Consider the following 22,726-nt stretch of genomic DNA (forward strand, 5'->3'; position numbering starts at 1 on the left):
AGTTAATTGCATTTGCCCTAAAGAGACTTGCGACTGGCTGTCAGCCTATTTGTGTCAGTTCCATTTTATTCATCAGTCAATCTTGTCTCCTCTTTTTTCACATCCCATATATTGATCAAATAGATTTGTTAGCATGCCTCTGCAGCCTTAAAAAAAAGTTTGTTATTTGTCAGCTTTATTTGATAACTATATTAGTTTGTGTGTTATCTTAATTGTTATTTCAATAGAAAATAAATGGCCTTTGATAGCCCCACAAGATTCCCATTAAATATAATCCATATAACAAGTTAGTGGATAGAGTGAATGTGGTAAGAAAATAAACACATTAAACCTATTTTAGAAGGTGGTATTAATCTGCTGCTGTACTGTACTTGATCCAAAAGACAGGAATAGAAATAACTACAGTGTGAAACAATTTTGATAAACATCAGTGCCGTATCATTGCATATTATGCTATGTATAAAATACTTTAGGAAAAAGAAGTGTGATATAAAATAAACTGAGGTCATATCTGGAAGAGTGGGTTTTGCGGTTAAGTGTGAATTGGAACAATATTATATATGGCCTTAGACACTAGAAATTAGGCTACAGAGGCTGTAAGCAAATGCAGGTGGAAATGCATTACATGGGGCAAATTGTTGATCAGGAGAGGAAAAACAGCTTTATAGGAAAGTATTTACTGGAGAAAAAAATAAGCATTAAGCAAGATACATTGTGTAAGGAAATAAGAGTTTAGCCAGATTTAAAAGATAAAAATCAGAACAGCATCTTGTGCACACCAGTCAGTCAGTATTGGTAGTGACTTTACAAACACTTTTACTTCAACCTTCTCAAAGCAGAAGATGATGCAATCATTTTTCCCCCCGTATGATAGTCTCAGAAACCTGCCTCTGATACTGTCTCTATCAGCAAAACTATATAACCTCTGGCTCCCTGCTTAACTTTGAATCTGATCTCCCCAGGTGGTACCTGAGATTACATACTTTCCAAAATAAACACCACATTAAAGTCGGCAAGAACACGTGCTTACCATTTCATTTTAAAAATGATTCAAGAGTCCATGTGTATTAAGATAGTTGTTCAAGACATAGAAGTGCTGCTCATAAAAGGCATTAGGAAACAATCTTTTGTTTTACTTAAAGGCTCAAGGAACACTGACGAAGCCCCAGCTTTTCAAAATTGAAATGTGAGATTAACAGAACTTCCCAATCTTCTTATGAAAATTGGAAGAAGTTATTTCATCTCTTTGGTCAGGATTAGTCTTTTTGTTATCTAACTTTAGTCACTTATAAGTTTAGTTTCTGGTATGGGCTAATTCATTATTATTATTTTGGTAGCCAACTGCTAGGTGGTTTCACGATGGGGGAAGAGGGACAAGATATTTCTTCAGAAGAGCAACTTATTCCCACCTTAATCTTTTTCTGTCAAGAAGCAATGCCTTGCCAGGAAGACAGGCTTGTCTCTTCCTTTGGTTACTGTAGGAGTTTAGGCCAGGCTACAGCTGCTATGATGAACACCACCCTGAGAGGGACATATCCCATTATAGCAGAAGCATTTTAAACGCCTGTATCTAGCTGCAGACACTTGAAAAGCCCAACTCCTAGGTTATTATTTTTCATCTGGAACCTCTTTAACTGTATTTCATACAAATAACCATGCTAAGGCTTCAGATGACCTAAAATAATGCTCAAATTTGCAACTGTCATAGAGCAGTTAGCAATACCCCTGCGATTCAGAAGCACACAGCATGATGATAGCTTCAAGCCAAACTGTTATGACCAGCTAGTATAGAATATAAACAGGAACAGATGAGAAGAATACAGCCTCAACATTTGAGACAACAAAGAAAGAGTGAAATGATTGCTACATAAAAGACATTTCAAAGACCTCCCTGAAAAGCAGGCATAAAAATCCCCAATAAAAAGGCTCAGCAAGAAAACTGTCACACCCCCTAATCCTCAGCAGACTTTAACAAGATGTTTGCATGAGCCAGAGATTGTCTCCTTCCCCAGAAGACAAAAGGCACAGAAAACAATACTGTCTAGCATAGGATTAGGAGGCAAGAGATAGATAAAAAGGATTCCTTAACCTTACAATTAGAAGCCCCAACTCTCCAGCCAAAGGGATAATCAGAAACAGACGGCAAACCTGTGTCACAATAATTGCCACATCTTTTTTTACTCTTTGAAAACTGATATATTTTCTGATTTTTTTTTTTTTTAAATTTACTGCCACCCCAAGAAGGGTTTTGATGGTCATTTAACTACAAGACAACTGCTGCTACCAAACCACAATTCAGCACACATGGCAATAACCTTTTATTTCCCGTTCTTTATATTTCCATCACCTCCAGCCTGGCAAAAATTAGATTACCAATGCTCATACCAGCTTTCCAGTAAATGTACAGCTAAAAGCAAAATTACATGTAATACACTTGTCTTCTATCAAATGATTGGCGTACTGTGCCCTAAACCAGACACACGCGCAGAGGTTCTTCATGCAAACCTGGCATAAGCACTTGCTCTGGTTAAAAAGGAAACAACTTAGTTGTTATAACGAGCATCTCTAGCTTTTTTTGGTACTACTAATGCCTTTAAACAGAAGGCAGGGTACTGACAAGAGTAGAAAACAGACTTGGAGAAGGAGAAATCCTGCAGGCTGGAAAGAAACTAGAGTCTGCAAAATTTGACCCTCCTGCTGTAGTTAACTAGTGACCATAAACTGTAATAGCCATGGAAGTTAACTGCATAAAACTTTAAGACTTTTTCTGAAGCTGAACAAGGCAACCACAAGACATTGACAACTGCATTTACAGGGCAAATATTAACTTACAGTCATGACTTAAGTGCCAAAACAATCATATATGATTAGGAAGTATACATGTCCCTGCTTTATAGGGAATAATTTGAGGCACACAGGATTTGAATGGTTTGTTCAAGCACTTGTGAGGGACAGTCAGAATTTAAGCAGTCACCAGCTCCAGTGGGCAGATTGATATTGCTAGCCTTTCCCAGTTTTTGGGTGCCATCAGGAAAGGAAAGGCCAAGCAATTATGTTTTTTCTTCAGGTGCAGCACACTTGCAAACTATTCGTCTCTGCTCTTGTGATTCCATCTGTCTGTTTGGGACCTTAAATTTCCTGCCTTAAGTTCAGTGGCCTTGTTCCACGCAAGCTAGACACTACCTTAGAGCTGCCTCATATTCTGGGGGAGATGAAAAATTCCTCCTTTAAGTAAACTACTTAAAACTGCTTAGAAAGAGGTTGTCAGAGATGCCACCTTAACCATTTCTGGACCTTGGTGCAGGCAAAAGCAAGTAACTAATATATCCCTGAGGCACGAAGAACCAGCACACCAGGCAGAGCAATACAGGATGTCAATCAGTGTAGGGTAGGAGCAGAGGGTAGCATGGTTTGTATGGTGACAAAATCAAATTAATCTCTTCAGCAACACCAGGGACTTCAGGTCTTGCTTGTGGTGTGGTGTTGGTGACCCACAAACACTCTTGTTCCCATGCCAGGATCTTTGCTGCTGTCCTGCTGAAAGACCAGCTATGCTTGAATCAGAAACCTGGAAACAGGGCTGTGGCACCCTGTCTATTGCCTCAAATTATTTCCAGATCAAGTTTTCCTCATTTTACAAGTAAGCTTCTGGTTGCCACTATTACAAGCATGACCTGAGATTTACAAGTTGGGCTAGTGTTTTTTTCCCAGTTCACACATACAGACCCAGATTTACTAAATAATGGTCTGGTCTGAATTTTTTTTATGAGTGACACCTGTGCAGCACAAATTCCCATACCCTATGGCACAGCAATGCCACCCAAGTACACAGTCCCCCACTCAGGTTGTTACTTATGCCTTCCCCTCCAAGCAGAGGAGAAACAGTGTCACAGACACTTAAATTTTCTGCTTTGCCATCATTATTCATTTTGTCAGAAACCCAGATACTATAATGATGAAAGACAGTGCAAAACCCTAACATAGCTAAAAATCTAGGAAAATTCAGTCATGATGAAACAGAAAAATAAGAGGTGATCTAAATTTGAACCCCCAGTATATCACACAGCCTTGGCTCAGAAAACAAAACAGTATGTATTAAAGCTGTTTGATAACTTATTCTTCTTGATTCAAAAACTTGAAGTCCAGCATCTTCATATTTACCATTGGTAGGAACAGGGTTGTGATGAAGCACACGGTAATGAGGCCTACGTTCAGGTTCATTAGCAGTGTTTTCCTTGGTTGTAATTATTTTAATGAAGACTTCGCTTAATTAAGATTTTCATGACTTGGCATAGGAAGCAGATACAACACCTGATAACAGTATGCCCTGAAGTTAAACATCTCTATCAGTTTTAATGGGCATTAGACTGGTCCCTAACAGAGTAAGGCAGAGCCTTTTCACTGAACAGGTGAAGACAACGCAGACATGAGCCAGCAAAAAGACACAGCCAAAAACATAAGCTTTACTCACTCGAATTCAGGGATGAACACCACACCAGTGAGTCAGGATCCTCAGAGAGTTGCTGCTCCTCTGGTTAAGGTGAGTTGTGTTGGCCATACGAATGTTGGTGTGTCCCCTGGGGAAAAAAATAAACCTCAGTGAGGGGTCACAGGACCCTGGATTTTTAGGGGGAAGAGGTACCTCTCAGCTTCTATTAAGAACTGTTTTTCCTTACTCATGAAGTCAATTAGGGAACGAAGTCTCCAGCCCCACTAGCTTCACTTCTCACTTTTCTCTGACAACAATACAGCACTGAGAAGTTTAGAAAACACTGCTGCCTATGAGGGACAGCAAACCCACCTCACCAGCTGAGGAGCTTCTCCTGCTTAGTGAGGCCTTCCTTTCCTGCTCTTGTTTTCCAGAACTGGACAAGCCCACCCTACTGCCTCTTGGAGATTCAGGTAAGACCCCCTGCCTCCTCAGCTCCTTCTGCCCATGATATATGGTACCACGTAAAAGTAACTACTGAAGTGGCCCTTTTCTTGTAAGAAAATGAGCTCAGTTATTCTAATTCCACGGGGAACATGAACGAAGTATTTTTTGCCTCAATATTAACACATTGCATTTCAGATTTAAGCTCATTTTTAGAACAAGAATATTATTTCTATTAACGTGAGTTAAAGAAATATTTCAAGATTTACCACAAAACAGCAGAACAATCATAGGAGTGCCATGCAGTTGGCTAAGCCTACATGCTTTGGAGTACAATGATGTTTTTTTAAACAAATAAACAAACTCAGCCTCATGACCGTTTTCTTCTGAAAATTGAGTGAGAGCCTCAAAGGGCCAGCCTATAAGCCACAAAACTTTATTGTTTCAATTTGCTGGCTCTCAGTGGATTATTCAGGGATCAGGCAAACCCCCAAGTGATACCCAGCCTGCTTACAAAGGCTGCTGAACCTGCATCTTACCAGCAGAACACCCATAAGGTTTTGGGGCCTTCATCTTACCTTTATTTACCTGCTGAAGAAGGAGAATTAGCCGTGGCCCCCTTCCTCCTTCCCTAGCTGATGATGATTTCCTGATTAAGAGCTGTCTAACCCCTCAGTACCACCTGAAAACCTTTAGAGCAAGGGGAAGATCAGCCAATTTATCCGCTCCCTCCTCAGCCACAGCTGAATCCGTGAGGCCTACCTGCTCTCTTTACTTCTGCTGATGACCTTTAATTGGAGAGTCCCAGCCAGAGCTAACCTGAGGGGCTTCTCAGATTTTGGAAGGGACCCTCAACAATTAATTGAGCACCTCAACTGTTAATTGAGGTGCTGCTGATTAGAGGATGAGCACACCAGGCTGGGCAGCACCTACAAGCTGGGCTCTACCAGTCACAGTGACCTGGCTGCGTTAGAGACCACAACACCCAGAAACGTTCAGAAAGCACCACGCCCCCATGAGGCCCGTTCTCGATGTGGTGTCCAAGACTCTGCTGATGCAAGCAAAAGGCCTACACCCAACAGCTCTACGTTTCTTTGCATTGCATACACATACGCCATGCAAACTTCCTCTGGTAGTTATAGGACACTGCTGGGGCTTTGATGGGCAAGGTCAAGACAACGTTAGTCTGGCCTGATAAAATATGAGGAGGCAAATCATTCCGTGCAACTCAGAAGTCATTCAGATGGTACTTTTGGCTTTTCCCCCCTGCTTTTGTTCTGTCAGTCTGAAGAGAACAGCTCGTGTGATGTAATTTAGAATGGAGCTTTTTTAAAGCTTTCACTCAGGAAAAGCTTCAGGAGCTCTGGGGGTATAGCTTAGCTCTGAGAAATAGAAAGAAAGCAAGTTTGCATTGACAGCTTGATCCCAGAGAGAGGTGGCTGCCTGCTTGTCTAACAGGTCCTCTGGGTCTGGATGAGGCAGAGACAGAGGAGCAGTCATATTAAGTGAACGTGCGCTGCCAATGTTAAAGGAACAATTACCATTATTCTGCATAGTTCACTGTTTGCTACTGCTATTTCCTTCAATAAAACCTCTTTTCACTTGCCAATTGGAGCTTGTCATGTAACAATATTTCTTATGCACAATACACATACTAAAATGCCCCTGTGTTTTTAATACATTTATAGTTGTTAACAATAGTGGTATAGTGACAGAAAAAAATGTACTTGCTTTGAATACAGAATAGACTGAAAAAAAAAGAACAAACTAGAGGCCCTGCTCTGAAGGATTAATGGGTGTTAGATTTTGCCTAATCTCAGCGTTAGAGCGGTGACATCTCTTCCATCTCATTTACGCCTAGTTTTTCCTCTCAGGGCCTGGGCTGTGACCTCCTCGCTTAGAAGGGGTTGTCCACCTGTGAGACTTTTGACGTGAGGAAGTGCTGAGGAGGGAGACGAGCTCCTCCAGCGGGTGCTCTCACCTGCCCTGTGTCGGGCAGCTGAGGGATGCTGCCCCTGGGGCTTTGGTGAGCTCAGTGCCCTGCAGGTTGCCCAACCAACCCTTTGGTCCTTGTGCATGGCCCAGTGGTCACCGCTCACATCAGGCATGAGCTCCCAACTCCTTGGGAGTACAGTTTCTTATAAAACAGGACAAACAGCTGGTGTTAGGGAGAGTTTGGCATTTCACTGAGATTTCAGGAACTCTGCAGCTCTCCTTTGAAAGCCTGTACAATGAAGACATTGTGCTAGCACTGCACTCGCCAATGTTATAAAGCCAGGCAGAAATGACCACAGCGGAGGTGCCATGGTGAGAAGAAATTAAGTGCTTGCTCGTGACCAGGCTGAACCTAATATTTCATGCACCCAAATGATCAAGCAGCTGTTCGGAAACCTTTGGAGCACAGTCATGAAGGAAACTTTCTTCTGCCATAAGATTCATGGTTTCCAAGAACACTATTTTGTTCCAAACAAGTTAATATACACAGGGAGAGACATCTTGAGTTTCACTGGTCTCTCCTACACTATGCAGGAATAGCGGCAGGCTGCAGTTTTAAAAACATCCTTCCACTGCACAATGAGAGGAGTGTATTTAATGCTGGGAGCAGAGCAGTTACCGTGTTTGCCTTTGCCAGAGCAGACAAGAGTGCACCACCCTGAAAGTACTTGCTGTACAATTAAAAATGAGTGGATGTTATCTGTGCACTCCCAGAACACATATTCTGCATCTTTAGTGTTTCCCAGGAAAAAAAAAAAAATAGTTTGGAGAAAAGATGTATAGCATGGTATTTCTTCTGCTTCAGATATTGCTTTGTCTACAACTCTTTCTGAAGAAAAGATCAATGACAGAGAAGGCAATTGTTATGGAAGTTGTTTTGGAACCTGATCTGCTGAGTTCCCTGGAAGCCTTTCCATTGACATCTGCTGATACTGGATCAGGCCCTCATGGAACTGGATAAATGGCTTTCCAGCACAGCCCAGCAAGGGCTGCTCAGCAGCACCCAGGGAGGGGTTCAGATGGCAGTAAGATTAATAATAACATGTGCTCTGGTGGACAAGTCCAGCTCCCAGTCATGCTACAGTACTGCATGCAGCTGAGAGAGAAAAAAATGGGAGTTTTTGCTAGGAAAGTCTCTAGAAGACATGACTCTCACAGATTGCCACTCATCATTGTATTTAAAGCAAAAAAAAAAATTATAACTTATTAGAAGACATGTATTTTTATAGTTATATACTATCACATGTCAGTTTACCATGAGTAGAGCTTTAAAGGCCCTTCTATGTTAAATGCTGCATCTTCAGTGATTTGCAGCTCTTCTTGACAGTGCTTAAACTCTCTGGGTATATTTTAAGAAAACATGCTGCTTTGACGGCATTTACCCCCACCAGCGTGCTGACAGCCTCAGAGCTCCTCTGGCATTAATGCTTTGTGAGGATATCTGTGTGACCATAGCTGTGTATAACACCTGCTTTGGGAATAAACTCCAGGCACATAACTTCAGTGTCACTTAGGAAGTGACACAGGTGCCAAAGACCATGGAACATTAAAGAAAGACACTGCACTGTCTTTTCAAGTTCACAAACTCTGCCTGGAGTTGCCTCGAAGATTTCCACTTCTCATTAGAAAGAGCTTACCAAAAATAAAACCAAAAAATTAAAGTTCCTTCCAAATTTAATTGCAGAGAGTTTTAGGTGGAAAAAAAAATCCTTTGTAATAAGGGGAAAAAAAAGGATAATATGGAATGGAGACTTTATTTCTCTTTACAAAAGTTTTACAGTGATATGCCACACCACCCACAAGAAATGAAAGGCCAATCTGGGGCTTAAATTCAGCTTTAGAAGTTGCTGCTCCCTCAGCACATGGAGGTGTATGTGCAACACCACAGGGTCCGGCTGCTCACTGGCAGAGCCTCAATTACTACAAAGGAATTATTATATACAGTCCCAACAAACAGGACATGAATAGAGACATGAAGCAAAATTTAGCAGGAAGGAAAACAGTGCCTGAAGCAGAATTGGAAGATCCAGTCTAGAAAGAAGCCCTGGGGGCTCTGGCACAGCTCTCCCTGAGGATGGTGGCTGTACCCTGCACCCTGCCCCGCACAACCTGCTGAGGTTACGTTTCTGCTGCAGTTCATACCAAAGCTGTGAAGTTCTTGTGAAAATCCAGCGATATACCTGGGGCATATCAGCTGAGGGCTCTGGAGGGCCTGGCACCAAGCTCTAACCCAGAGCACCAGAGAGCGCAGGGCTCTGGGCAGGCATCTGCAAACCATCCTGTGAATGCAGCACAAAAGCACCTGAGTTCTGCTATTATTCTCATTGGGAGCATGAATTATGTCTGGTGTCTAATGCAGATGATGATGTCTGATGCAACAGGCAATTTTGAATTTGCACATAAAAACCTTTTCGTAGTTTTTGGTCCCCCCCCCCCTTTTTTTTTTAGCAAAGTCCATTACAACAGTTCACACCGATCCTTTCAATTCTTTTTTAAGCATCTTTAAATCCACCCCAGTCCCCTCCCCCCCAACTGTACATCCTCACTTTTTAATAGTTAAAAGTAATTTTAAAGCAAAAAAGAGCATAAACAATATACACTGACTCTTGACACTCCATTGCTTTTTTAAACTAGAATAATAAAAATTTGCAAATGAACAAAAGAGTGGGAGGAAGATATCTGATTTACAATGTTTTTGAGATAAAGAACACTATAAAAAAAGATCAATGTGAATAATAAAGCATTGTTAACTGAGTCATGACATTTCTATTCTCAGTGAAGATTTGAACAGTAGAGCTCTGCAAATGAGCACCTTGTGCCATTTTCAAAGTGGGAGGAAGACATATAATTATAATTTTTAAAGTGAAGAGAATTTTTTTAAAAATCTCTGTTAAAAAGTTTATTGAAAAACATATCGACATATCAATATGACATAAATTACTTTAATTTTATTAAACTAGGAGGGGGGAAAACCTCTTTTTGAAGACTGGCTGCAGAAAGCATTCCTTGAAAAGAATTTTCTTTATTAAAAACTCTTTTGCTAAGATGAAACAGCACTGAATGTCAGCACTACCGTATATTTATTCTGTAACTCTTCCAACAGCTGAGATCCATAAAAGAAACATATTTTCAAAACAGTTTTAACCTCCATTGTCTTGATCATTCGTATTAACATTTTTCATGTCACCTATTGAAATCCCTTAAAGGAACCTTTTATTCAGTCAAAATTAATGAAGCCATTTTCTTAAACAGCCTCCAAAAAGTAAAAAGGACATAATGTTGTGCATTTTACTTGACATACGTTTTCTTCCATTTCACTTATTTGCGTGACGAGAGCAAAACTTCATGTTTATGTTATCAATTCTGCAGAGAAAAGTGATTTTGAGAGAGAAGAAAACTAACTCTGCTCTCGCTGTGTGTGCAATTTAAATTCAGAGCAAAAATACAGCATTGATCAGATTACTCCAATTGAATCATTTAGTGCTTTGGCATTCCTGAAGTTAGGGCCCAGCTGTGAAATCATAGTTGGGGCCAAACTTTGCTGTTAGGTGAGTGCACATGGCTCCCATTTTCTTCAAAGGGAATGACACACATGGCCAATATTTAACTTTCACCTCTTCCATTTTTCAGCTAGCAAAGCCAGAACCAATGCAGGCAATTTAATAGAATTAAGAATATACTCAAGATTTTCCAGGACTTACTAGTGATTTGGACTATATAATTCAATACACCTCAAAGCGCAGATGCTCAGCATATTCTGAAAATCAGGCCATCTCGTATGTCTTATTCTAAGCAAGTAAAATCATAAATCACTTTGAGTATTTTGGCCATCTAACAGCAAACAGGGTGCAGGATACCTCTTCAAAATCATAAGCTCCAGTTTCTGGGCTGGCTGGGATGCCTGGGGGACTTCCACTTCCCAGCCCACTTTGGGCACTGGGTTTGCATTCATTTCTCCTCTGCCATTGCCAAGGGGGCTTGAACACAGCAGAAATGCCCACCTGCAGCAGCTGTCTCCTCAAGACAATGCAGGGTACAGTCCTGTGAATCTCCTGGACTGCTGGCACGGTCCCCAGGACTTTGAGGTGCAAGTGCCGCAGAGGGAAAAAAGGATGCACCCCAAAGCAACATCTAGCTGCCCCAAGGTATATGTAGCTCTTCATTTCAGCTCAAGGTCAAATGGAAAACTTTCCTTCCATCCTTCCTGACTCTCCCCTTAGCTTTCCCTCGATTCCATCTGTTCCTCGCCCATCTCCTTCATTCCATGCTCGCCTCCCTCCTCTTCCTGTGTCCATCTGTTCCCTCCATCCTCAACGTGAGTCAGGGAAGGGAAGTGAATTCAGTCATTCACTGAACAGATTTCAAGATGAACCCCCTCCCTCTCCTGTTCTAACTTCATTCATCATGGTAAAAATTATAATGAATAGAAATGTTGAAGGTGAAAATTTATTAGGAATTGTGTTGCTTTCCTATATCAAAAGCAGTTAAAGCTGCATATAAACATTGGCTTCATTCATTTTTTTTTTAATATATGGTATAATTAGCAAGAAATATTAGTGGAAGTGCTCGGTATGCAGTCCATCAACACATGCCCATCAGAGTTTAGGATCTGGGCCAAAATTTTTTGCTAGTCCTGTGATAGATTTATAATAAGCCTATAGAAGGCTTTACAGTCAGCTGGGTCACTAATTCATGAAGTTAAAACGTATGCAATGAGGTCAAAAATTCACTATTGATAAAATACCCCCTCCAGGGATTGCACCATTAGCTTTGGTACTGCAACAGAAAAAAAATGAAAAAGTAAACCCAAAGCTTCTACGAATTACCAGTCCATCATCATAAATCAGAAGAGAAGCACTTGCACAAGTTCGTGATGTCACATGAAGCCCAGTATATATTTATAGCCTTGTGTACCATTTCCTGTTTCCCTATTGCAAAAATAAACAGTCTCAAAATCCCTTGTATCCTTTTGGTTGACCTCAGCAAAATGTAATGGGCATAGAACTATGAAAGCACCCGTGATACGTTCATTACTTTAGAGCAGCTTGCTTTGCATCGGCCGTGACACCACCCTCCCTCTGGTCTCTCCTACGTGGACAACAGCAGTTCCTGTGCAGTGTGTCCCATTTGCCTGGGCTTGCTGTAGGGACAAGCACCCCATCCCACTTTGCCTACCTGATCCCAGGAGGGAGAAGGAAGTGGGATTTAACGCTCCAAGCCCTATGCAGGGAGCAGGTGGGGTGGCAAGTGTAGCTCAGCACCCACAGGAGGGCCTTGGGCATCTTGTCCAAGAGGGCTAAGCCATGGAGGCTGGGGCTTGGAGGTGCATTTTCCTCTCCATTCCTTTGCTGACCATTTGGGAACTTTATTTAAGGTTTCTGGAGTGCTTGGGCATGGATTATGCCTCACAGTTCATTGCAAAACTTCCAGCCCCAAAACTTTCTGTACCTACTCCAAATGGGAACTTCTGCTCCTGACAGTGATCCTCTGTCCTGTCTCCTCAACTAAAACTCTCTCTCTTATCAGTTTGTTTTTCTTTTGGGTTATTTTATCAAAGCAAGGCATAGATATCAAAAAAAGCGTACGTTCCACTGTAACCTCCCCTCCCAAGGAAGCATACTTGCCTCTATTTCTCCCCAAAGCAACAACTTTTAAAATAAATTACTTACATTCAATGGCTGGTGGTGATTTCTGTGCTGAACCATGTTTATTTACAGTGTGCCTCTGTAATATTGTGTTGTTTTTCCACCAAGACAGCTGTACCAGCTCCCTGACTCTCCCAGTGCTCCCCAGGGTGACGCTGAGCAGCGAGAACTGCACAGGTAAGCTGCTGTCCCTGCGCACATATTGCACCATGCAGAGGTACACCTGGCATACATTCCCATTGCTGTAAATTATTATTTATTATTATTTAAAGAACAAATTGTGTTCCTTAGACTGATTACCAAAAGGGTTTTTTTTTGTTTGGTTGGGTTTTTTTTCCCCTTTATCTCTTTTTTTTTTCTTTTAAAAACGTCCATCCAAACCTGGGGCTTGGGTTTTATTTTGCTCTGAGTCTTTTCAAACCAAGTGAGTTCAGTTCAAGCCTTTAAACTTACAAGTTATCATCCATCAGGTCTGATGTAGCTCTGCCGGCTCCATCTCAGGACTGAACGGACATGGCACTCAGCTCTTCGAGTGATGAGCACATGAGATATTAAATAGACAGGCAGTGACAGCAGTACGTGGGATAAGGAATGGCAGGGAGATCAGCCCGGCGTTCCTTTGGTGCTTTATTTGCACCGATATATGAAGATGCCTTACGGTGAAATTAAGAAGTTACACGTCCTAAACTGCCAGAGTTTCCCACAGAATTTACCATTAAACCTCGGGACTCTTTGCCACAGGAGTGCAAGGCAAGGGGCCACCGCCAGAGCAGCTTGGGAACAAATGTCAGTGGCGACTAGAGCCACAGACACACACGTCCTTTGCTGCAAGATGTGTACGAGTCCTACACAGGGTGATAGATCAGTTCCCTCCCTTTCCTTCTCTCTCAGAGGCAACTGCCCCCCTGCAGCATTACCTGGCTACAATCCAATTCAAGACACTGTTGTCTTGAATTCACCTGGCTTAAAAAATAAAAATAATAATAAAAAAAAAAAAGTCTCTATACTCACATAAATTTCCATCTCTGTCTTTATATCGGAAACATAGGAAAGCGATCCCAGTCCTCTGCAACAACGGTCAAGGCAAGTCCCAACTTCCCCAGCTAAAAAACAAAGTTGCTACTCCAGGACACACTTTAAAAATGGTAACTTAAGGGTGTTTACCTCTACCTACCTCTAACAGTCTTGCTAACGCTGAATAGACTGAGCTTTTTTCATCACAATTACCTATTTTTCCCCTTCTAATTAAGTTCAAAGGATGATTTCTGCATGTTAAAAACGGCATTCGTGGGCATGTGAAACTGTGGACCAGGCTTTTTGAAGACAGTAACAAAGTCTGACCTCCTGCCCATCTCTAATTGGAATTTAATTCTTTTACATTCTCATTTAAAAGTAATCATAAATAATCAGTTGTACATAATATATTTTTAAAGCCTATTTGGCTCCACTTATTTGTTCCAATCCCGCAACCTATTACTGTTCCATGCAGCAACAAACTATAAAAGAAAAAAAAATGCTAACCACTTTTTTTTTATGCTGGTCTAGCATAATCTTTATTTCTTTAGACACTTTGTGCAAACATTAAATTGATAAAAGACATAATGTAGATGGACCCACAGCTGAACTGAAGGTAATTGCATAAAAATGAAATGGAGACCTATAATTGTACACTGCTTTAGCCTCTCTCGCACTGTTTTCTGGAAGCAAGGATCTCGCTTGTCATAGCAAGTTGCTTGTTACGGTGATTGCGTGAAGACTTGATCTAGCTGTACAAGACAAGTATAACATTACTTAAAGGGAGCTTTTCAAACTAAGAGTCTGACACTAAAATGTACTGTATTTTCAAAGATGTAGTATGCTTTAACAAACAGAAGAGTCCTTGAATGACAGCTTTTGTTACCCTTTTGTTTGATGGTGCTGTATTGAAAAATTCAGGTTATGTCTATGCCTTTCTATTTCTGGTTTTGATTTCTCTTCAACAGCACTTCAAGAATAAAAACTGACTCGAAGCATGAATAGTAGAAGTCGGTGGATACAGTAAATGTTAGTCTGGCATTTACTGATTACTTCCGTCTGATTTTTTTCATTCTCATTTGTTGAATGCTTAAATGCTTTCTGTGGACCATTGTATTGCGGCAAAAATGGGAAACCGAACATATATATTGCAATTTAAAATATATCCAGATTAGACTTTAGGGCCAATTTTGAAAGGGGGAAATGATAGAAAATGTCATTCTTGCATAGACCTTTCAATCTGACCCCTGAGTATTCGTCTGCTCAGCCCATGTACGGCGCTCAGCCTGGACAAGCAAGATCCATTTGTAAGATTGGCACCTGAATACCAGGTGGGGCTCGTGCCTTTTGGACCCACAAATCAATTATTATCCAATAAAACCTATGCACAAGCAGGACACTGCTTCCTCCAGATCCCTGCTACTTCAATTAGCACAGCCTTTCCTAGAGATGGCATGTTATTGAATGAAAGTTCAGGGAAAACTGTGATATGACATTGATTTATAAATACTGGAAAATAGTGGTTACTGTATCTATAAGTAAATACATCCAAAACTCATGAATTTTCACATTTTTGTTTAAGAGTCTAGACAAGAAGTCAGAGAGGAAAAAAGAAAAAGCTATATTTACTTATTCCGAGGGAAAAGCCATTGCCAAATTTTTATAGCCAAGCAAAATCACAGATGTGCTTTGTCCAGGACACTGTTTTTTTACACACGAATGTGTGACCTACAGCCTTTGCACTGCTGCCTCACGTAGAGAAGCCACTGCCTCTCCTGCCCTTCCCAAGTCTCACCTGGGGCGTTCCATCCTCATAATGCTCACAAAACCTGACAGCTATAGGTTTCCAAGACTCCTTTCTGTGCCACCACCGTCTTACTTCCCTTTCCTTCTATCCCACCAGTGTGCCCTTCCCTAAGGCCACCCCATAAACTCTCCAGGAGAGGGAAAACTATTTCCTTCACATCAGACCTTGTCATTACCAGAAGTTAACAATCCAGCCAAAACACCTCCCAACAAACATTTTTATGACAATGACTTTAAATGAAAATAATAGCTTAGTATTTCATTTCACCCTCTTCAATGGTATTACTCCACTAGACTTTACCCAGTTTTTTTCACTTCTAGAAATTTCACCGCACGAAGATGATCTAAAATAGCATGAAATCTGACTATGGGTAATAGTTTTAACAAATTGTTCACTCATTCTGTAAGTGGAATCATAGAAAAATTATGATTGGAAGGGACCTCTAGAAGTCATCTCATCTGGCTTCCTCCTCAAACCAGGGCTAACTCTGCAGTAAGAGCAGGCTGCTGGGGACTTGCCTGCTTGAGCATACTTCCCAGCCTCCCCAGGGCCCGTTCCAGTGCTTTCCAGATCCCATGATGAAGAATTTGCTTCTTCAAGCAATCCTAATTGCCTTTGCTGCAACTTGTGACTGTGTCCTCTGGTCCTTTTGCCTCTGGGCACTACTGAGTGGAGTTGGGGTTTGGTTTCTCCATAACCTTGGGTATGGAGAAGAAAACAGTATCTAGCACTGACCTCTGCCTTCTCTTCTCCAGGACAAACAAGTCCAGCTCCTGCAGCTTCTTCTCTTTCGTCAGGTAACTCCAGACCTCTCACCACCTCGGTTGCCTCCACTAGACTCTACAGATACCAGTTATACTCAAAGTGCTTCCTCCCACTCAGCAGAATTTTCACTTATTTTGCAATCCACTCATCCCATCCAAATATCCTCCTTTTGGCTACAAGTGGACACAACTGCAATTTCACACTCTATCAATCTTTTATTGGCTTTTCTTTAATATACTGCAGGTGTCAAAGGTATCTGAAAAACAAGAGAGATGCGGGATCTCTCTTCTAGCTCCTTACAGCAGAACACAGACCAGTTGCTTTAGAGCCCTTACTGCTCCCATCAGAAAGCAATGTTTGCAAAACTGAGGTGTTTGTAAAGATTGATTTTCTGTATATAGCTTAAGAGCAAGCGTATCGCAAGATTTAAGCAAGATAAAAAGTGAGGCTGTGCTTGCTGAGAGGTGCAGGAGTTAATCAGCTGTAGATAAGAACTGATGAGGTTTTATCATCCCGGCTGTAGAAAGAATGACTGTGTTTCTTGGCCTCTTGATCACTTTGGAGAATAAGTCAAACTGTTTATCTACTCATGTTTATCTGTTCCTGAGAAGTTCTTCAAGAATAAATTGAGCTCAGAACTCTTCTTAACCTTTCCCCTAGTTGAGGCTTAAAAACAAGCTCTCCCTCTCATTTTTGAGCTGCCTCTCTGGCACACTGACAGCATGTGGAGTATCCCATCTTCTAGTTGACTTCCAGGCCAACAACACAAGTGGGGATGAAATTATGAAATAATGAACCTGGATGTTAAAGAGAGAACATCTGGCTTTCTTTGCAACAAGACTATGAACCATGGCAAGCTGGCACATCTGCATCTAGGTACCACCTACACACACAACATTGGCTGTAAATTTAGGGAAACAAGAGCTGCTGTTGAAAAATAATTGTTTTGCTTTTTTGCATGTCACACATTGCAATTGGGAGATCACAATCCAAATAGGTTTCAACTGAGCCAATAGTTCTGTTCTCCTTCCTCACCTGAACCCACACAATGGAACTGAATAATTACCCTAGCCTGTAATCCCCCTGGGTTTAAGAGAAAACCTTAGAGTGCAAGTGTAAAAATACTTGTTCCATGAATAAACTTATCCAAAGAGACTGAAATCAACAGGTAAGTAGGGTTAGGCCTCGGAAGTAAACACCTGTAGGCTTGGAAATTCTGCGTATGTTATTCCTTCAGATCTTTGCCTTAGTATCACAAACAAGTCTTTTTTCTCTTAATCCCACCAGATAACCAGCTTATAAATGAAAAGCATACAGATGAAAAGCCTGTGAAAAATATTGTTATGAGTACTGTCGCAGAATTCAGCATCACAGATGCTTCATCAAAGGAAACCAAAAATGAGAAGAAATTGTCAAATGCAAGCAGATCATCCATTGCTTCCCTGGAGAAATGCAGAGAGTTCACCTACATCGAAGATGATGCATCAGTACGTCAGAGAGACAGTGATGGTATGTTTGATAACACAGATTGCATTTAAGCTCATTTCTAAATAACGTCCATTTCAAGAGCACTATGTGTATCTAACTTGAAATAAATGCTTACATGCTGAATGGGAGTTTCAAGAACATAGCCAAAAGCAGTACTAATTTGCCTCATAGACACTTCTTATGATACATGAGAATCTGTAGATGATGATCTTAAATTGTCAGTGATATTAAATTCATAGAAGAGCTTAGAGCCTATGGAGCTGTTGTGTAATGGAGCATTTGTACCTTTGTAACCAGTGTTTGCACGGAGCTACTAGTGACGATGTCAGATAAAACACTGTCAGACATAGGCCTACTTCTTCCCAACAGCAGGGGCTGTTGCTTTTGCAGCAGCTGCAGTGGTTGCTGAACAGATGGTGTGTTTCGTGGTCTGGACATGTCTTAAGGACTTTTGCATATGCAGTTGTATGGACCATTATGTCCAACCCTGCTATTCTGCTGGTCCATCACCAAACCTCTCCTCTATTGCCTACACTGCAAAACTCACACGGGTCAAAATGAGGAGATCTCTTCAAACTCTACCATGATTCTGTAGAAAACTGCTTCTGATGACTGAGCAAGGTGGATGCATGTGGACAGGACTCTGGGTTAGCTCGGTATGATCTGCATTTTGAAAAAGCATATTTGAAAACAAAGCACTATGAAAGGTACCTACAAACCAAAATTGCAGCAGAGCCCCAGTAGCTCAAATGCATTTTTTTTTTCAAATGAACACTACATATTGCTAAAACAATTTGCTCTGGGAATATTAATCATTGTTACCTTTTCAGAAAGGGAGCTGAGCCTTTTTATTGCAAAAGAGCACAAGTAAAGGAGCAGAATATTTCCATTATTTTTTATTAGAGTTCCACAGACAATAGCATAACCAAGAGAAATGGAAGAAAACTGGTTGTGCCCATTACAGACCATGGGCCATGACTCCTGGTAATGTAAATGCTGTACCAACCCTGATTTTAGTGAAATTATGCTGAGTACCAGCACCCGAGGAGCTATTCCTGGTTATTCACACGGGTGTGGGAAAAAGTGCTTCTGTGAATCATTTTTTCTGTTTCTTATGTGTGCCTTTTGCAATAATGGATGAGTATCTTATATAAAGTAGAGTTGGGTTGTATCATGCATTTCATATTAATGATCCCCAAATTAAGAACTTCTGAATACAGATCATCACAATAAACTGCAATGCTCTCAAGGAGCCATTACCATCTCTGTTGTAACGCTGATCCCATAGTAAAAGGGTTGTCTCCGTTACATCTATTAGAATGCATTTAATTTCAATGAAAGCCATGAAGTATTTATTCCATTTAAGGGATTCATCCCCTAGTCCAGACACTCACTATTTTCTGAGTTTACTGACTATTGGATCAAGCCTCTCAATCACACACAGGTGAGTACCATGTGATGCAAATAACAGATTTCATACTCCTTAGAACGCTGGAAGTGAAGGAAATTAACAAAAAAAACAAGCTGTGCTCAATTAATAATGTTAAGGGCTGGATGGAAGCCAAGAGAACCAAAGGAAGCCAGATTTGTGATTGTCACTGCATACTCTGCTCACTCTACTCTGACAAGTTACTGCTTATTTCACACACACAAGGCTAAATCTTGCTCGCTGATGCATGGAGAACCTCCGAAAGCAGAGCAATAGCTGAAGAAAGCGGAGACTTGCTGAGAGAGGAGCAGATCCAAAGCTCATAGGTCTCACCAGGGGTGACCCCGGTGGCACGAGCGAGCTTTGGACCAGGTTTGTACAGAGCTTCATCTGCCTGAACAGAGAGCGAACTGACAGTCACCAGACAAGAACAGGAAAATTTAGAGATGAGGCAGGCTAGCGAAATTACTAGAAGTTTTTCTTTTGTGGTAATTAATCTACTAATGCAGAGAACGAGAGCTGAGGTCATTGTTCTCACCGAGATAAATGCAATAATGCCTTTTCGCAAACAGCAGGGAAAACAGAGGAGAAAACAGGAGATTGCATCTCCTTTTATGCAGTTTGTGGCTAATTTATTTTCAAATATATAAATGAATGCATAGGAATGGATGTTTAATTGCTAATATCTATTATTTATATACATTACCCCACTTAAAACAGGACAAAAAAAAGCCTCACACATGCAGATTTTTTGAAATGTGTTACATCCATTATCACAGTTCATGGTGTGTGCTCTGATGGGAATTTAAAAGCATCTTTACTGCACATCACAGACTCTGTGCTGAAACATTACTTTATTATTAAAATCTTGTGCTTTTTGTGTGCTCCCTTTCCTGGATGAGGTCCTAAGGATTGTATCTATTCTCTTAAGATTACATAAGCACCATTATGGCTAACGCATTTAGAAAAAAAAATGTTATTAGAAAACAGATCTTTGGAGAGAAAAAAATGGAAAGGTATAGGAAGAAAATTTGATAAACATAAGATACTTAAGAAGAATAGTCTTAATTACACCATGGACTACTGGATAAAATGATTACATTTTCTACACTGTAAATTTCATACAATTAAATGCAGCAGTGTCACCTTATAAAATGTTTCAATTTTATAATTATTTCAGTTCATTTACTTAGAAAAAAATATAAGCATGAATTTACTAAGTATCACCAAAATCTAGTCATTCTTATTCAACAGAACTGACTTCGAAGTTAGTTGTGCTTGTCTGAACTCAAATAGATCTTGACATATTTAAATAAGTATTAAAATTGATAACATTGGTGATGATATGCTACTTAGAAAGAAGTTCAATCACGTTATTCATTCTTGCTACCTGCTATAGCTGCTTTATATATACATGTATATAAATATAAAGACATTGGAATGATTTCTTAATTTTGTTTTTTATCAAGAAAGCTTTCTTCAAAAAGAAAGAAAAAAAAAGCGTAATTCTGGAAACTTCCTGGCAGTGAACTTTATGTTACGTGAGAGAGAAAATGCCACAACAGAACCAATGCAGTTGAATGAGTTCACAGTTAGTCATCCTAGGGCAAGGAATGCAGTTACAACCATATGCTTTCCTGAAAGAACCAATGAAAAGACATTCATATTGTTGAAGGCATTTTTCTTTTCCAAAAAACAAGGAGGGAAAAAAATTTTGAAAGGTTTGGGTCTTTGCGCTCCAACGAGATTCACACAGTCAGAATCTCACACCTGCTCAGAGCCCTGCTGCACTCCGAGGCACATTCCCCAGATGCTGTCGTTTGAACTGTGGGTAGTAATTAATTGATTTTCGAGGGGAATGAATAGAAGAGAATAGAAAGTTTTTGCCATAGGCAGCCAGAGTTTGGGGAATACTCGCTGGCTCCACACACACGCCCTAGCTGATATTATTTTCCAAACTTTTGTCTCATAGCCCAGGCAGTTCAAGAACACGTTCCTCTGCACTTCACCTCTGCAGAACATTTTCACCCAAACTATTTTACTATTTTCATGTCACTTTTTATTTTTTTTCCCCAGGACAAACAACATAGGAAATACTTCCACAGAATCGAATCAAAGGGTTTATCTCATTTCTGTGTAGTCACAGTAGCCTAAACATGGGTAATCAAGCAGGCCCTTTTTCTTATGTCTTGCTGCTTTTCCTTTTTCTTAGATGAATGCGCAACACTTATCCTGGCCTGCTTGTTCTGCCAGTTTTGGGACTTTCTTATAATGCTGCCTGATACCTGTGAACATTGGCTGACAGATACCTGTTGTCCATCCAATAGATACTACCAGACTTCCAACGAAGACCACACCAACAACGACTGCAACTGTGACTGTGACATTGATTGCAGCCTTTTTGAGTCCTGCCATGAGACTGGTGAATGCCTGGAACTTGCCATGGAGATTTCTGAAGTTTGCTATCGCTAATGGGAAAATATTAGACAAAATTCCTGAAAACTGCCTGAAAGGGAAATGGCAGAGTACAAAGGAGTTTTTTTTTTTTTTTTTAATAATAACAAAAATAACCAGAGTGTTTGCCAACCAGGACTATGTGCATCATGCTGCTCCCACCCTGGAGGTCTGTATATCTGTACCATACTGACTGTATGATAATAAAGGGCAAAAAAGGGTCTCCTCCTTTGCCATAGACAACAAGAGAATTCCTAAGTGCCAAGCGTGCTCAATGCTTTATCCACTTTCAATGCGATGCTTTTATAAACCTAATTGCTTTAAACATGGATTTTCCCCATTCACAAACAGGACAAATTAGGACATTCTTTTAGGACTGATATATATTAGTTCATCTTCCTAATGGATTCATACATAAACATGTATTACACATTGTTGGTTATTATTAATAATGTATGATACAGCATCATTTTATAATTAAAAATTTATTTATTCAATCTCTTAGAACACACTTATATGCTCAGTTTAGGTAGAAAAGAAAATTAAATGAATTAGAAACCATGCTAGCTGTAATTACAGCAAATGTCTCTAAAAATCTCCAGTGAATTTTGTAGAGGAAGCATTTTAACAGGGTAGTGCAATTCGACAGTGTATTAATGTGCGTGCCTATGGTTATGTAATAACAGGTTATGCCTATTGTTCATTAGTTATAGGAAAGGGCTCCTTAAGTGTAATTAGCCTAAATGGGAATTGACTGCACACTTTCAGAGGAGAATTACCCCATGGATAGCCAGTAACTCCTTTGCCTGATTTTCATCTGTAAGAATTCTGCAAGCAGCAGAATATTGTCATCTATTCTAGTGGAAACAGGCATCTCCACCTGCGCACAAAAGATTACAAGATGACAGTACCTATCCTGGTTGTGCTTTCGAACTCTATCTCTTTTCTGATGGCAGGTCTGATTAATAAAAAGGAAATACATATTGCAAATTACACATATGACAACAAAAGCATGTAAATTCAGCCGCCTCAGGGTGCAGAACGATCGCATTAAGCACAGAGGAAAATACAGAGTTGCTTGCTCACATTAGATATTTATAGACTAACACCAAAGACCATGTTTGCTTTGTATAGTCACTAAAAGTTCTCCCCAAAACCCCACTGATCTCAGTGCAGAATTGCCTGGGGAATCCCAAACAAGAATCCTGGACAAGATGCCAGGACAATCAGCTTTGCTGAAATCATTGAAGCCACTT

At 40.5% G+C, this 22,726-nt stretch overlaps 1 protein-coding gene across 1 annotated transcript in view; it reads left to right on the plus strand.

Moving 5' to 3' along the window:
* The window catches only part of MDFIC2 (MyoD family inhibitor domain containing 2), a gene marked incomplete at its 5' end in the record, with an annotated part of 43,098 nt that extends 21,490 nt beyond the window's left edge, over window positions 1-21,608 (plus strand). The window contains 2 exons of the mRNA XM_080606349.1: window positions 17,387-17,608; window positions 21,229-21,608. Of these exons, the coding sequence (XP_080462475.1) occupies window positions 17,387-17,608; window positions 21,229-21,488 (482 nt within the window). The 3' untranslated portion in view covers window positions 21,489-21,608. The remainder of the gene's footprint in view (window positions 1-17,386; window positions 17,609-21,228) is intronic.
* Between the last annotated feature and the right edge of the window lie 1,118 nt (window positions 21,609-22,726).

Source organism: Anser brachyrhynchus (assembly GCF_964034855.1).
Source record: "Anser brachyrhynchus genome assembly, chromosome: 10".
NCBI classification, from domain to species: Eukaryota; Metazoa; Chordata; class Aves; order Anseriformes; family Anatidae; genus Anser; species Anser brachyrhynchus.